The sequence below is a fragment of the Moschus berezovskii genome, chromosome 3, assembly GCF_049115385.1.
Source record: "Moschus berezovskii isolate FMDL1 chromosome 3, NW_MosBer_1.0, whole genome shotgun sequence".
In the NCBI taxonomy this organism is placed as follows: Eukaryota; Metazoa; Chordata; class Mammalia; order Artiodactyla; family Moschidae; genus Moschus; species Moschus berezovskii.
This window is the reverse complement of record NC_142462.1, coordinates 57,185,411-57,199,529: the sequence shown is the minus strand read 5'-3', so window position 1 is coordinate 57,199,529 and position 14,119 is coordinate 57,185,411. Positions and strand designations below refer to the sequence as shown.

General features: G+C 37.8%; 1 protein-coding gene across 1 annotated transcript in view; it reads left to right on the top strand.

Annotated features, from left to right (window-relative positions):
• LAMB4 (laminin subunit beta 4) overlaps window positions 1-14,119 on the top strand; it is a 121,479-nt gene that overhangs the window by 89,671 nt on the left and 17,689 nt on the right. Inside the window, 5 exon segments of the mRNA XM_088834345.1 lie at window positions 551-926; window positions 2,810-2,970; window positions 5,868-6,073; window positions 6,876-7,037; window positions 9,693-9,837. Of these exon segments, the coding sequence (XP_088690471.1) occupies window positions 551-926; window positions 2,810-2,970; window positions 5,868-6,073; window positions 6,876-7,037; window positions 9,693-9,837 (1,050 nt within the window).

The window sequence follows — 14,119 nt, the reverse complement described above, 5'->3', positions numbered from 1 at the left end:
CACTAAGAAAAAGTGTGATCATGGGCCTTCTTAGAGAGTCTGTGACATGCCTGAACCACCCTGAAGGAATAGTTGCAGCCATCCACAAGTGCGTCATTAGATCCATACTCTTCACTCACATGCGTGAAGAACCCACATGCAAACAACTCACACGCTTGCAGTAAAAATGACATCTAATAATGCCCATGTAAGAACCAAGACCTGGGACTTCCCTGGCAGTCCAGTGGTTAGGACTCCACACTTGCACTGCAGGGGGCACAGTTTTGATCCCTGGTCAGAGAACTAATCCTGCAAGCCAAGTGGCGTGGCCAAAACAAAAGCAAAAAACAGAACAATAACCCCGGAGCTGACTTGTCTGGAGTGAAAAGAGGGCTGCTGTGTTTTAATGGCCATTACAAAGATCTCTGAAATTATCCTACTTTAAATGTTCACCTTAGAAATGGGATTTAGGAAGTTTCTCAGGGAAGATGAAGGGACTTTATTCTTGAGCTGGTAATGAGCCAAAGGCCAGGTGACTGACATTCTCTGCTCCTTCTCCCATCTTTTTCAGCATGTGACTGCAACAGAGAAGGTTCCCAGAAGCCTGTCTGTGACCAGGACACAGGCACATGTCGATGCCAGGAGGGCATTAGCAGCCCTCGATGTGATCGCTGTGCCCGGGGTCATGACCAGGAATTCCCCACTTGTCTTCGGTGTCACTTGTGCTTTGATCAGTGGGACCACACTATTTCTTCCCTCTCCACACTGGTGCAAGGGTTAATTAGGCTGGCTGCTAACATGGAAGATAAAAGAGAGACCCTGCCTGTCTGTGAGGCCGACTTCAAAGGCCTCAGAGAAAACATGTCTGAAATAGAAAGGATTTGGAGACATCCTGTTTTCTCATCTGAGGAATTCTCAAAAGTCAAGGATTATCAGGACTCTGTTTGGTAAGGTTTTTGCAAAAGTAATAGGTCGCCAAGTTCCTGATTTACCTTAACTCCTGGGAGCCTTAACAGCCTTCCACTTAGAAATGTACCTTTGTTAACATTAGGAGAATGATCATTGTTCAGTTAGTAACCAGGCTGTGGATCATATCTGTCTGTCTCTTTCCTACCTAGTTAGGATTGCATATGATTTTTCAAGATGTCATATAACAAAAAGGCAACCACAAGGTTAATTGGGAAGCCCAAACTCAGCAGAGCTGAAGGACACAAAATTGGAAGTAAGATGGTTTCTAATACACAATTTTTTTTAACCACGTACTCAGGGAAATTTGCTTAATGTTCCCAAATTTCTCAGTTGTTTACATGCCCATACATTACTGTGAAGTTGTATAATGAGTACAATAGTTCTTTCAAAATGCAATATCATTTTTATCATTTTTTCATTCATCAAATAGTTCTAGAGATGATGTTGATTGCTGTGAGCCAGGAGTCAGCAAGACATAATTCACATGCAACATCCAACCCATCACATTTTTTTTTTTCTAAATAAAGTTTTATTGGAACACAGCCATACCCATCATTTACATCCTCTGTGGCTGCTGTACCTCTGCAGTGACAGAACTGAGCAGTTGTGACAGGGATGCTATGGCCCCCAAGGCCTGAAATATTTACTTTCTCACCCTTTACAGAAAGTTTGCTGACCTGATCTGGGCAAATGAGGATGAGTTGGGATAGTTTCCACCCATCTAGGAGCACACAGTCTAAAAAGAAACCAAGAAGATTACGGTTCTATAAAAAATATTCCTCCTCCCCAGAAAAGCTCATGGATTAAAGAATAGTTGAAGCTACAAAGTTTCATGTTATATAAAACACGAGTGTAAATATAAGGCCATTCATTTTGTTAATTTCGTCACCAGACAAATTCCAGAAGTATATAGTAATTGCTTAAAAGTTACTCAGGGAGGATGATGCAACTCACCTGGTTAGTTCAGAGGAAGGGCCACTGGCATCATAAACACAGCTCTAGGGCCCAGGGTGGTAACATGTTCAGGTCAAACTGGCAGGTGAGAACAAGCACTTCTATACCCTAGTAAAGACTGTGGGTTCCTAGACCTCCCCACTTTTTACGTGATGTCAGATATCCAGATTTCTATGGAAATGTCCCCACTTTAAAATATAGGCAGCTAATTCAATAGCACTTTTTAAAAGCACTGAATAGGCCAAAGAAACATGTCTGAGAATGAGCTTGTCCCATGGACCACTAGTTTGTGGTTGTCAGACCTAGCAGATAAAATGGAACTGAGAAAGCAGCAGGAGCCAGTCCATAGTGGATGGTTCAAACAAAGAGACTGCAAAAGCCCAGAGCAGAGCCAGAGAAAAGAAAGGAAAAGGAACAGGAGTCCCAGTGCCAGGTCTGAAATGGTAAGGGACACCTGCCCCTTCCTGGTCCACCTGTTGAACTCCTGTTCCTCTGTGACAACCACCCAAATACTGCCCCCTCTCTGAAGCCTTTCCTGATGACCTCAGAGAAAGGATGTGTTTCCTTCTCCATCTTTCCCTGTCTTTGTAGTTCATTTGCCACTACCTCGCTGAGGACCTCCTTTGGGCAAAGCTGTTTTCTCTATGATTGCATTCTCCAGGCCTGGTTTAGTTAAATAATAAATGTTTGCTGGGTAAATTACAAATCAAAATGGCAGTAGGGGAAGGACAGAGCACTTAGGATGTCCATAAGCATTGATTCAGAAGTCAGACTACTGCAGTTGAAATCCATCCGAAGTATGAGGATACTTAATAATGAGGGCAATTTCTTTGTGTGTGTGTGTTTTCCACCAATCTGTCAAATGTAATACAGGCTTTACTACATTTACTTCCATTTTCCCCTATAGGAAACAAATCATGCAACTAAGTGAGCAGCTGAAAACAGTGGATGAATTTGAAGACCTGAAAGAAGCAATAGTCAGAATGAGGAATGAAACAAACCTCTTACTTGAAGATCTTCAGGAAGGAAATGATTTGTACTACAGTGCCTGGAATGCACGCCTCATGGGTAAGAGAGAAAATGTACCTTAACTGTTTCTGGACAGAAGTTAATAAAATCCATAGTGCATTCCATTAGTGAATCACCCCGTGCTTATTGCCACAGCGCCCAAGCACTTTAAAACATGAAAACATACCCATTAAAGGTATTATTTGTGCACGAATATTTCAACTTCTTAAAACATTGCAGAGACTGGATAACATTTGCACAAAAAAAATGCTAACAATTATGCAATACTAAAATATACTAAAACCCAGAGTATTCAGATGCCAAGCTACACAAGGATCTTGTGTAATCATCAGCTTGGAAATTCTAATGTGGCCATAAGAAAACGAGAGAGATATGTTTGATACCTTCCTGAAGATAAGCCACTCAGTTTCCAGCAATCATAAACACAAAAGAATATGAATCAAAAAAACATGCATATTTCTTGTAAGAACTTTGCAAGAATTTGGAGACATGTAACACACTAGAAGGCTGTAGTACATATTGCATAGTTTTTAAAAATGAATGGGAGCCATGCCAAAGCCAAGATCAACTTGGAGGAGAAATGGAACTCTGAAACAAAACTTGAATTAAGTCATATCCTCTTTTCCCATGAGATCCTTGTTATGTTTGGAAATGGACAGACATCTTGTTAACTACCAGGAGAGGCAGCACTGATCTTATTCATACAAAACCCATCTAGTTGAGAGGTGAAACCTATCTCAAGGCAAAAGCATCATCTACTTTTCCTTATCCTATGTCTATGCTCCCATTTGTCATCTGATCTTGAGCTAAAAGAGAAAAAAAAATGGCAATTATGACACTAAAGGAATTTAATAAAATCACTATTGATGATGCCTAATAAACTCTATATAAAGAGTAAGGAATTTGCTCTGATTCCTAATCTGGAAGAAGGTGCCCAGTGAAAGAATTGAAAATCCCTCAGCAGTCACCCAAGCCAGGTAGAAGAAAGTGAAACTGACCCATGCTGATCCTCTCAAACTTGCATTCCAACAGCAGTTACTGGGCTTTTTCTCAATGCCTGACACTGTACTGGGCATCAGAGACAGGCAGTAAATTCAGCCAGTCCTCACCCTGAAGTCATCCCAATCTCATGTGGCAAAGCCAGGCATATAAACAACCCCAAACAATGAACAGACTCTGTTAGAGCATCTTCAAACTGCTTCAGGAACAAAGTAGAGAGAATGGTATTATTCCTGGGTATTTTAGAAAAGGCTTCATAGAATAAAGATAAATTTACCAGATAAATCAAGGCAGAAAATCATCACAAGCAATAGAATGATGATTTTTGTTTGTTTAGGGAAGTGGTTCATGGTAAATAAAAATCATGATATATTAAGAGTTCAGTTCAGTCACTCAGTCGTGTCCAACTCTTTGCCACCCCATGAACTGCAGCAAATCAGGCCTCCCTGTCCATCACCAACTCCCAGAGTTTCCTCATACTCATATCCATTGAGTTGGTGATGCCATCCAAGTACGTTAGTATAAAAACCAGGAATGTTTAGAAGATAAAAAGTGGTTGACATGCCTGGACTCTGGTTATGTTTGGAGTAAGGATCAAAATCATGGGCCTTTGGTTCCTAAAATAGTCTAAAACCCTAATATGCTATCATTTACATTAAAACATCACATTATGCTTTCAGGAATTTGTATTTCTATCAAAATATAGAGAAGTGTTTAAGAACACAGTCTCTAGAGTCAAACTACCTGGCTTCAAATCCTCGCTGCATCTCTTACTATCAGTGAGAATTTACTGTCATCAGAGCCTCGTTTTTCCTCCTGTAAAATGGTGGTTGGGCTAATTCTCACAGTGTTTTGTAAAATTAAGGATGAAAATTGATCAGAAGTACAGGTATATAGAAAGCACTTAGCACCGTTTGGTGGCTCAGGCAGTAAAGAATCTGTCTGCAATGCAGGAGATGTGGGTTCATTCCCTGGGTTGGGAAGATTCCCTGGAGAAGGGAACGGCTACCCATTCTTGCCTGGAGAATTCCATGGACAGAGGAGCCTGGCAGGCTACAATCCATGGGGACACAAAGAGTCTGACACAACTGAGTGATTTTCACTTTAGCACAGTAGCTGTTGTCATCAGCTTCAACATCACAGGTCAGCAAACTACAGTCTGCCTGTAGATCCTACCCACAGCCTGTGGTAGGTTTTTCTTTTCCTTTTTTAAAAAATTTATTTACTTTTAATTGGAGGATAATTGCTTTACAATACTGTGTTAGTTTCTGCCATGTATAAATATGAGTCAACCATAGGTATGCATATTTCCCCTCCCAGTCTATTTTTATAAATAAAGTTTCATTAGGAGACAATCTCACCTATTTATTTACATGCTTACTGTTACTCTACAGTGGCAGAGTTGAGCAGTTGTGACAGCAATGGTAGGTAAAAGCCTAAAACATTCGTACTCTGGCCTTTGTAGAATGAGTTTGTCAACTTCTGTGCTATATAGTGGGATAAACTTGGTTCATCATCTTAGAGTTCATATAGGTAGTCAAAATTAATACCTTACATATGTGGGGCATTTCACAGGGTATTTTTATATTATTTCACTTAATCTTCACAAATTATTATCACTAATTCACAGGAAACACAATCTAAGAGACTAACAGGCTTGCTCAAGGACATCCCCACACAGTAAAGGGAGAAGCCAGTGTTCAAATCTATGTCTGTAGACTTAAACCTCAGTGCTCTGTAGGCATTACATCTGTATCTATGACAGAACTGCTAACTTTTCCCCATGAAGTGCAAACTCAAGGGAAAGGATGTTGAATTTTTGTATTGATCATTGAGACCAAAACAGTCTAGTCAAGTTGGAGAATATTTATGTTGATAGCCCATGTATAATTTCAGTTTCCACAAAATTTATCTTACCTCAATTGGTGTTGATGTAGATTTTTCAAAGAACATCAAGAAGTATTATCAGAGTTCTTTATCTACTGAAAAGAAAACTAATGAAACTACATCCATCATAAACAACTCCAAAAATACCAGGAATGACTTACTTAACATCTTAGATACACTAACCTCAAAAGAAGACGTGTCATTGGAGAAACTAAAGCAGATCAAGATACCAAATATTCAAATATTGCAAGAAAAGGTAAATATTCATGACAGTATAGTAAAAGTATCTGTGGTTTTTACTTGATATGTGTGTGCTTGATCACTCAGTCGTGTCTGGCTCTTTGGGACACCATGGACTGTAGCCAGGCTTCTCTGTCCATGGAATTTTCCAGGCAAGAGTACTGGAGTGGGTTGCCATTTTCTTTTCCAGAGGATCTTCCCAACCCGGAAATCGAACCCACATCTCGTGCCTTGGCAGGTGGGTTCTTTACCACTGTGCTACCTGGGAAGCCCGACTTGATATACGAATCTTTTCTATTTCCCTGTCTAGTGTTTTATTTCATTTTTAATTTAGATTTTATAAGTATAGGAATAATATATAAATAATATAAATATATTTAATCTAAAAATAATATAATTTGTTTTATTTAAGTCCAAGTTTGAGAAAAATCAAAAAGTAAAGATTGTGGCTTGATTTTATTATTTTATACTATTTCTCAAATGGTACAGACTGTGGACATTTACTCCTCCTGCTTTATAAGTGAAAGGTAGTTTTTATTTTTAAAAAGATGAAATTAACATTGAAATGCTCAATATTTTCCGAAGAAACTATAAGTATGAAAGTGTTATTGTTTGACACCAGTGCTAAAACAAGTAAGATAGATACTTATTCAGTTAACTAGGAAATATTTAACGGGTCATATCCACATATTAAGCATGAACAACTGTTGAAGAAACACACGTGAAAAGAGCAGTGTCTTGCCTCAGTGAGCCTGGATGATGTTAGAACAACATTCTACCAGCAAGTTACTTTTTAACATAGATCCCTTTCCTCTCAGGTGTGTGGAGAAGGAGAGGACATGGCCTGTGTGCTCTCACCCTGTGGTGGCCCGAGCTGTTACGGCTCCCCAACCCTCTCAAGGAATGCCCTGCAGAAAGCTCAGGAATCAGATTCTGCGATTCACAATTTGAACAACCAAGTTCACAGGTTGAAGAAATAGGTAAATGATGTCTTCTCATGCTTTATTTGCAAAGCTATAGCAATTTAAAAAAAGCAAACTGCTTGAAATTTTTTAAATTTCCATTTGTCTTCTAAGTGAAAGAATAGATTCTAGATGTTAGGTGTTCTTTTGCCTGAAAATACAGAGTAAAAATAAAGAAAAATTATGAAAGTGTTAGTTGCTCAGTCATGTCCGACTCTTTGTAAACCTGTGGACTGTAGCCCGCCAGGGTCCTCTATCCATAGAATTCTCCAGGCAAGTATACTGGAGTGGGTTCCCATGCCCTTCTCCAGGGGATCTTCCAAACCCAGGGATCGAACCTGGATCCCTCTTGTTTACAAGTGGCAGAAACCAGCTCCTGAACAGAAAGGAAATGTACGTGCAGACATCTGGGCCTCAGAATTAAAAGAAGGATACAGAGCCAGACTTGAAAATGGGGTGAGAACCATAGCTAAGATATATACTCCTGCACATATACACTGCAGAGCAACAATTTGTTCCATGAGCCTCGTCTCCATGGGTCTGAGCCCCAGCTGGTCCTATATCCTTGCTCCACAGGCTCCAGAATCCAAGTTCTGGAGCAGGTCTCTGATTGTAGTCAGGTTGAAGAACATCCCTACACATCCTAAATGTTGACATTTTTTGTTTACATAGTCATCTGTGGCGCTAATGGTAAAGAACCTGCTTGCCACTGCAGGAGACATAAGAGACGCAGGTTCAGTCCCTGGGTCAGGAAGATCTCCTGGAGGAGGGCATGGCAACCACTCCAGTATTCTTACCTGGAGAGTCCATGGACAGAAGAGCCTGGCAGGCTAGAGTCCATAGGATCACAAAGAGTCGGACATGACTGAAGCGACTTAGCATTCAAATTTGTATTGCCACCTAGTTTTTTCACTTATATATTATCCTTCAATGCTTTAACAAATATTTGTTGAGTGCCTATTGCATGCTGAGCATTTATCTACATGCTGGGAATTCAACAGTGAACAAATACGAACCCTGGTCTTGCATCTCTGTGCTTAAATCAACCCTTAATCATTTCATGTAATGTTAAACTACTACTATTGTGTCCCTCCTCAAAAACCAGAAATCTCACACCATTTAAATAAGTCCCATGTTAAGTGATTACTTTTAAAAGATAACCCCTGAAGTATATAATAGCAGAATCTTGCTTTATCAACATATAAATGGAGAACTAGAAAAGGATGAACGTTGTCATGTTGATAAAATGGTGTGCTATTTTCTTCTTGATTAGAAGGGGGAAGCATGCCAGAAGAGATTACGAGAGAATTCTCAGGAGTTGTGACAGAGGATGGATTGCAGAGAGATGTTTTAAGAGTGAAGTAATTTAGCAATCTTGTTCTTTCTGAATATGGCATCAACTAATCTACATTGAGATTTCATCTGTGTAACTTGGTGCTTCCTGACCAGAGTATTTATTTCTGAAATTCTCATCTTACTTCTATGTATTCTTACTCATAATTTCTCTACTTTATTTTATATTGAAATATAATTGACATAGCAAATTTGTATTAGTTTTAGGTGCACAACATAGTGATTCGATATATGTGTATATTGTGAAATGATTAGTACAATAAATTTAGTTAACATCCGTCCATCACCACATGTAGTTACATTTTCTTTCCTGTGATAAGAACTTTTAAAATCTCTCTTAGCAACTGGTATCCATTTTAAAGTTTAAAAAGTTCTAGAGAATTAAGGAACAACTCCAAAAAATTAAGGTACATATTTTTCATCATGTAAATATTTCTGTTTTGTTTCATCATTTGCCAGTGACTACCATTAAATCCTTTTCCACAGAATCTGTATGGCTTAAATTAAGCTGGCTTTTTTATAGGGAAATAAAGGGAGATTTTACCCCCCCCAACTGTGTTTGATCCTAATTAGCCCTGCTTCTGTCACAATTAATTTATTCAGTGCAGCTCAACTTGTGGGTGATATTGTTCTATTGCTCTCCATTTTTTCCTCTTTCTCTCATTTGTTGGAATCCTAAGAAAAAGTCCATGACCTTTTTCAAATCATACAGTTAAGAATTTGCACTTCTAAGTTGCCAGCGTTTTAGTCCTTATCGTTTCTCCACCAAGTGTACACAGTATTTATAATTTATTTTTGTAGCTTGCTCTGAGTTCAAACTCATTTATTAAAAGAAAGAATGCTTCCTTTATATGCTCAAAGAGCGTATATTATTTGAAGAATGTTTAAAAGAGTAAAGATTTTAAGTTATGTTAAACTTATTAAAGTTAATATTTTAACTTATATTAAAGAAAATGTTCTCAGCTTCCTAAATATGATGATCACTGTAATTCTGTGAAATTTTTTGATACCCTAAAATACTAACATCTCCTAAAAAGAAAATTTGTATTTTCAATTTATATCAGGAAAAGTCATTGTTTTCAAATAGCAATTTTGATCACTAATAATGTTTTAAGAGAGAAGTTTACATTATTAAGAAAACAGGATGATGAAAACAATCAATATCACCTTTTAAAAGAGTCCTTTAACATGAATCTATTGTTTAGTTATCTAGACTTCTGTTTTAGTTTTAGTGAGTTCTATTTGGTCAGCTAAGTAACGAGACATCACAGAACATGCCTGATTGTTATGTTTGCCTCGTTTTTGTTTTTTCTATTCCAGATCAGAAATATAAGTAAACTGGCAGAAGTTTGCAAAAAGAGTGCATTACAACTAAGAAAGAAACTGAGGAATATGAAAAACCAAAGTGAATCTGAAGAAGAAAAAATGAATCTTCTAATAAAAAAACTGAAAATATTTTTGTTAGGTAATTTTTTTAATATTAGGACTAATTTTTATTCCTCCTTCTTTTCCCCCATCTTCCCCATCTCTTCCTTTTTCTTCCTTTTCAATGTATACTGAAGCATCAACCAATTCCAAGTTACATTAATTGGAAATCACACGCCTAAATCCGAAACAAGACATACTCGTTGATCTTAAATTTCTTAATGAAAACAATTGTAAAATATTAACTCTGTATCAAAAAATATGGTTCTCTATATAAGGTTAATTTAGTAATAAATCCTAGAATTCAGTTAAATTCCAAACAAGTGAACTTAGCATTTAAAATTATATTATTTTTTTAAAAGGAAAATCTAACATGAAGACTCTGTCAGATTCCACAGTCTGACAGAGTGAGATCAAGATGTGCCAATTGTTGGTTAGTATATCAAATACTGTAGTGAACTGACATCTAAAATACTGATTATTTTGGATAACTGTTATTGACTGTTTTCCAAGACTCATGTTGGTTTTCTCTGACTGCCAGAGGGAACTATTTGATTCATTATTATTATGATTATAAACTTAATATCCCTCATAGTGCCTTATTTTAGGAGAGGTTTGTTGTTTTCTTTGTTTTTGATCACCCCACGCATACAGGATCTTAGTTTCCTGACCGTGGATTGAACCCATGCCCCCTGCAGTGGAAGTGCATAGCTTTAACCAATGGACTACCAGGGAAGTTCCTGGGAAAGATTTGTTTTAAACTCCAGAGAATTACCAGTTAAAGATAAAAATCAAATAGTACAGCTGGAAATTGACCTGAAACCTCACTTTCTGCAAATAATGTCATTTGGGTACAATACTACATGGAATTGATCTGAGAAAGCTTTCTTTCCCACAGCCATCTTCCAAATTCAGTAATTTAATATCTCCACATGAATTAATCGACAGTTAGGATGTCGGTTACAATCTTTGCAGTCACTTTTTAAAATCTCTTTGCTATTGATTTTTATAAGAGACCCCTGTGGCCAAGTTCTATTTCATTGTTTCTAGAAATTGTATTAGCAGCTCTAATACTGATTTTCAAAATAAGAAAAGATTAGGGAGTAAAAATAATCAGTAAAAATGACCAAAATAATCAGTGAAAATGACTGGGTATGAAATCAGTCAGCTGGACATTTGTTTGTTCAAAAGCAAATTTTCAATGAGAAGCTAGATGATTGATATTTATCCTAGTAGATCTGTGATTTAATCTAGTAGATTTAATCTCATAATCAGTGCCAATTAGTGTGAGGAACACATTAGCTATTTCTGCAGATACAAGTTAATTCAGACACCAAAACTAAGTATCAGAACTACCACCGCTGTTGTGTGAAAATGGTAAAATACAGTCTTGAGTTCAAGCAACAAATCGCAAAGCAGGTTCTACCTGTTTTCCTCCTAGTTCACTGGATCATAGAGGCTATTGCTATACTGGTCCTGGTTCTCATTGCTACTAGAATGTTGAAATAGAGTCACAATAAAAATGTCACTTTAATTAGCCTAAGGATTTGGGGGCGGGGGGGGGAACTGTGTTCAGTTTATTATAACAAAAATTAGGCTGCTGCTGCTGCTAAGTCACTTCAGTTGGGTCCGACTCTGTGTGACCCCATAGACGGAAGCCCACCAGGCTCCCCCTTCCCTGGGATTCTCCAGGCAAGAACACTGGAGTGGGTTGCCATTTCCTTCTCCAATGTGTGAAAGTGAAAAGTGAAAGTAAAGTCGCTCAGTCGTGTCTGACCCTTAGCGACCCCACGGACTGCAGCCTACCAGGCTCCTCCATCCATGGGATTTTCTAGGCAAGAGTACTGGAGTGGCTTGCCATTGCCTTCTAGGCATCAAGAAAAATCCTACTCCATAAAAGGAACTTCCCTGGTCAGGGTCCCAAGATTCTTGGTCACCAGGAAGTGGTGCCTTTTGCCCACCCAGTTTCTTCAATTTTCTTGGCTGTAAAGCCCAAATAAAAGTATTACATTTATGGTGGCCACACTAGGCAGCTCTTCTTTGACCATCTTAATATTTTCCTTGTGATCTGAATTCCTTATTAACAGAGTTTTGTGTCACTTTTCCTGAAAGTGAATTTATAATCATTTAAATTTTAATTTTTAATATAATAATCAATGCCAATAAATGTTTCATGACTGAATGTGGAATTAAGTTCAATTCACTTTTTATTAGAACTTTTCTTTTTAACAAAACAGTAACCATTTCTATAAAGAGCCAGATCCATGGTTCTGTTTAAAATATGGCTTTAATTTATTCATGAAAAATTCTTGTTGCATTTTTCAAGAGCATTATAGGAAGTAAAACATTCACTTTGGGAATTTGCTGGCAGTCCAGTGGTTAGAATTTGGCACATTCACTGCCAAGGGCCCAGATTCAATCCCTAGTTGGGGAACTAAAACCTCACCAGCCACGTGGCACAGCTAGAAAAAAACAAAACTAAGTAAAATAGTCCTTTTATATTAAAACTAGCTAAGGCAAAATGACTGCAAAGAAGATATATTCTTAGGTCGTGTCACTCAAATACTGAAAGCCATGGATGGCTCCCATTGTCTCTTGAATGAAATCCAGTTTCCTTAGCCCCACATTTAAGGGCTTGTGTGATCCACTCCCAGCCTTCCTGAACTTCACCTCCTTTTAAAAAACTTTTTAAGACACTTTTTAACTTTTTCACACACTTTTTAAACACCCCCTCCACTGGCCAGCCAAACACACTATTTACCTGTTCCACCCTGAGCTTTTGCCTGAGCTGACAATGCCCTTACCCATCCCTTCAACACACAGCTCCACAGATTTAATCTGTGTGGGCTTCTAAAGACTGGATTTGAATGTCTTCTTAAAGTTCTTCCTGAAATATTTTCTCTTCCCTCTGAACACCACATCATTTTGTCTTACGTTTATCACTTCTCCTCTTATGAAATATCAGTAATCATCTGGAATGACTTATAATTTCCTGACTTGATGGTAAATCCCTTGGAGATCAGATCTGTATCTAATTCATCTCTAACTTCCCCCATGGGACTCGGGATCTGTGCCTCAATAAGGAGTCAGAAAGAGACAAAGAGTTATTACCCCAAACACCAACAGTACCTCTTCCACTTCAGTTCTCAAAGGAGGCCAATTCTATTTTCTGAAAAGCAGGGCATAGATGTATTTAGAAGTTTCTTGATAATATGTTGCTCATACTATATTTTGTCATATCCCTTTTCAAAATAGGCCTTTGAGAAGTAGTATCAGATATAATTACCGTTATGCAGATAAGCAAAAATTGTTAGCCTTTTTATTATTTTAAATTAATTAATTTATTTTAATTGGAGGATAACTACAGTATTGCGGTGGTTTTTGCCATATATCAACATGAATCAGCCATGGGTGTACATGTGTCCCACGATCCAGAACCCTCCTTCCATCTCCCTTCCCACCCATCCCTCTGGGTTGTCCCAGAGCACAATTTGGAGTGCCCTGCTTCATGCATTGAACTTGTACTGGTCATCTGTTTTACATATGGTAATATACATGTTTCAGTGCTATTCTCTCAAATCATCCCACCCCTGCCTTCCCCCACAGAGTCCAAAAGTCTGTTCTTTACATCTGTGTCTCTTTTGCTGCCTCGTATATAGGATCATTGTTACCATCTTTCTAAATTCCATATGTATGTGTTAATATACAGTGTTTGTGTTTCTCTTTCTGACTTAATTCACTTTATATAATAGGCAATTGTGAGCCTTTTGAATGTCATGGGAGATTAGAGTGGAGTTTTGTTGAGTCCAAACCCAGGGCTTCCCTATTGTCTCATTCATGGTGTTTGAATCTTTTTTTTTAATTGAACTATAGATGATTTATATTGTTGTTAATATCTGCTACATAGTAAAGTGATTGTTATACATATATTTACATTCTTTTTTATATTCCTTTCCATGATGGCTTATCACAGGATATTGAATATAATTCCCTGTGCTATACAGTAGGATCTTGTTGCTGATCCATTCTATGCATAATAGTTTTCCATGGTTTTGAATCTTAATGACAGGCATCTAAACATTTAAATTGCTTTAGAATCTGTACTTACAATAAGCAATTATTGTGAAGACATTTTGTAGGTCACAAAATATCCCAAATCTGTTACTTTTCATTTTTCCAACAAACATTTGTACAGGTTGTGTTCATCGTTACACAAACAGTGTTTCTTTCACAGAGAAGGGAAAATTGAGGATGCAGAAAAGTCTATGGGACACTTAACAGTCTAGTTCCTATATTCTAGGGACACTAATCAAATACAAATA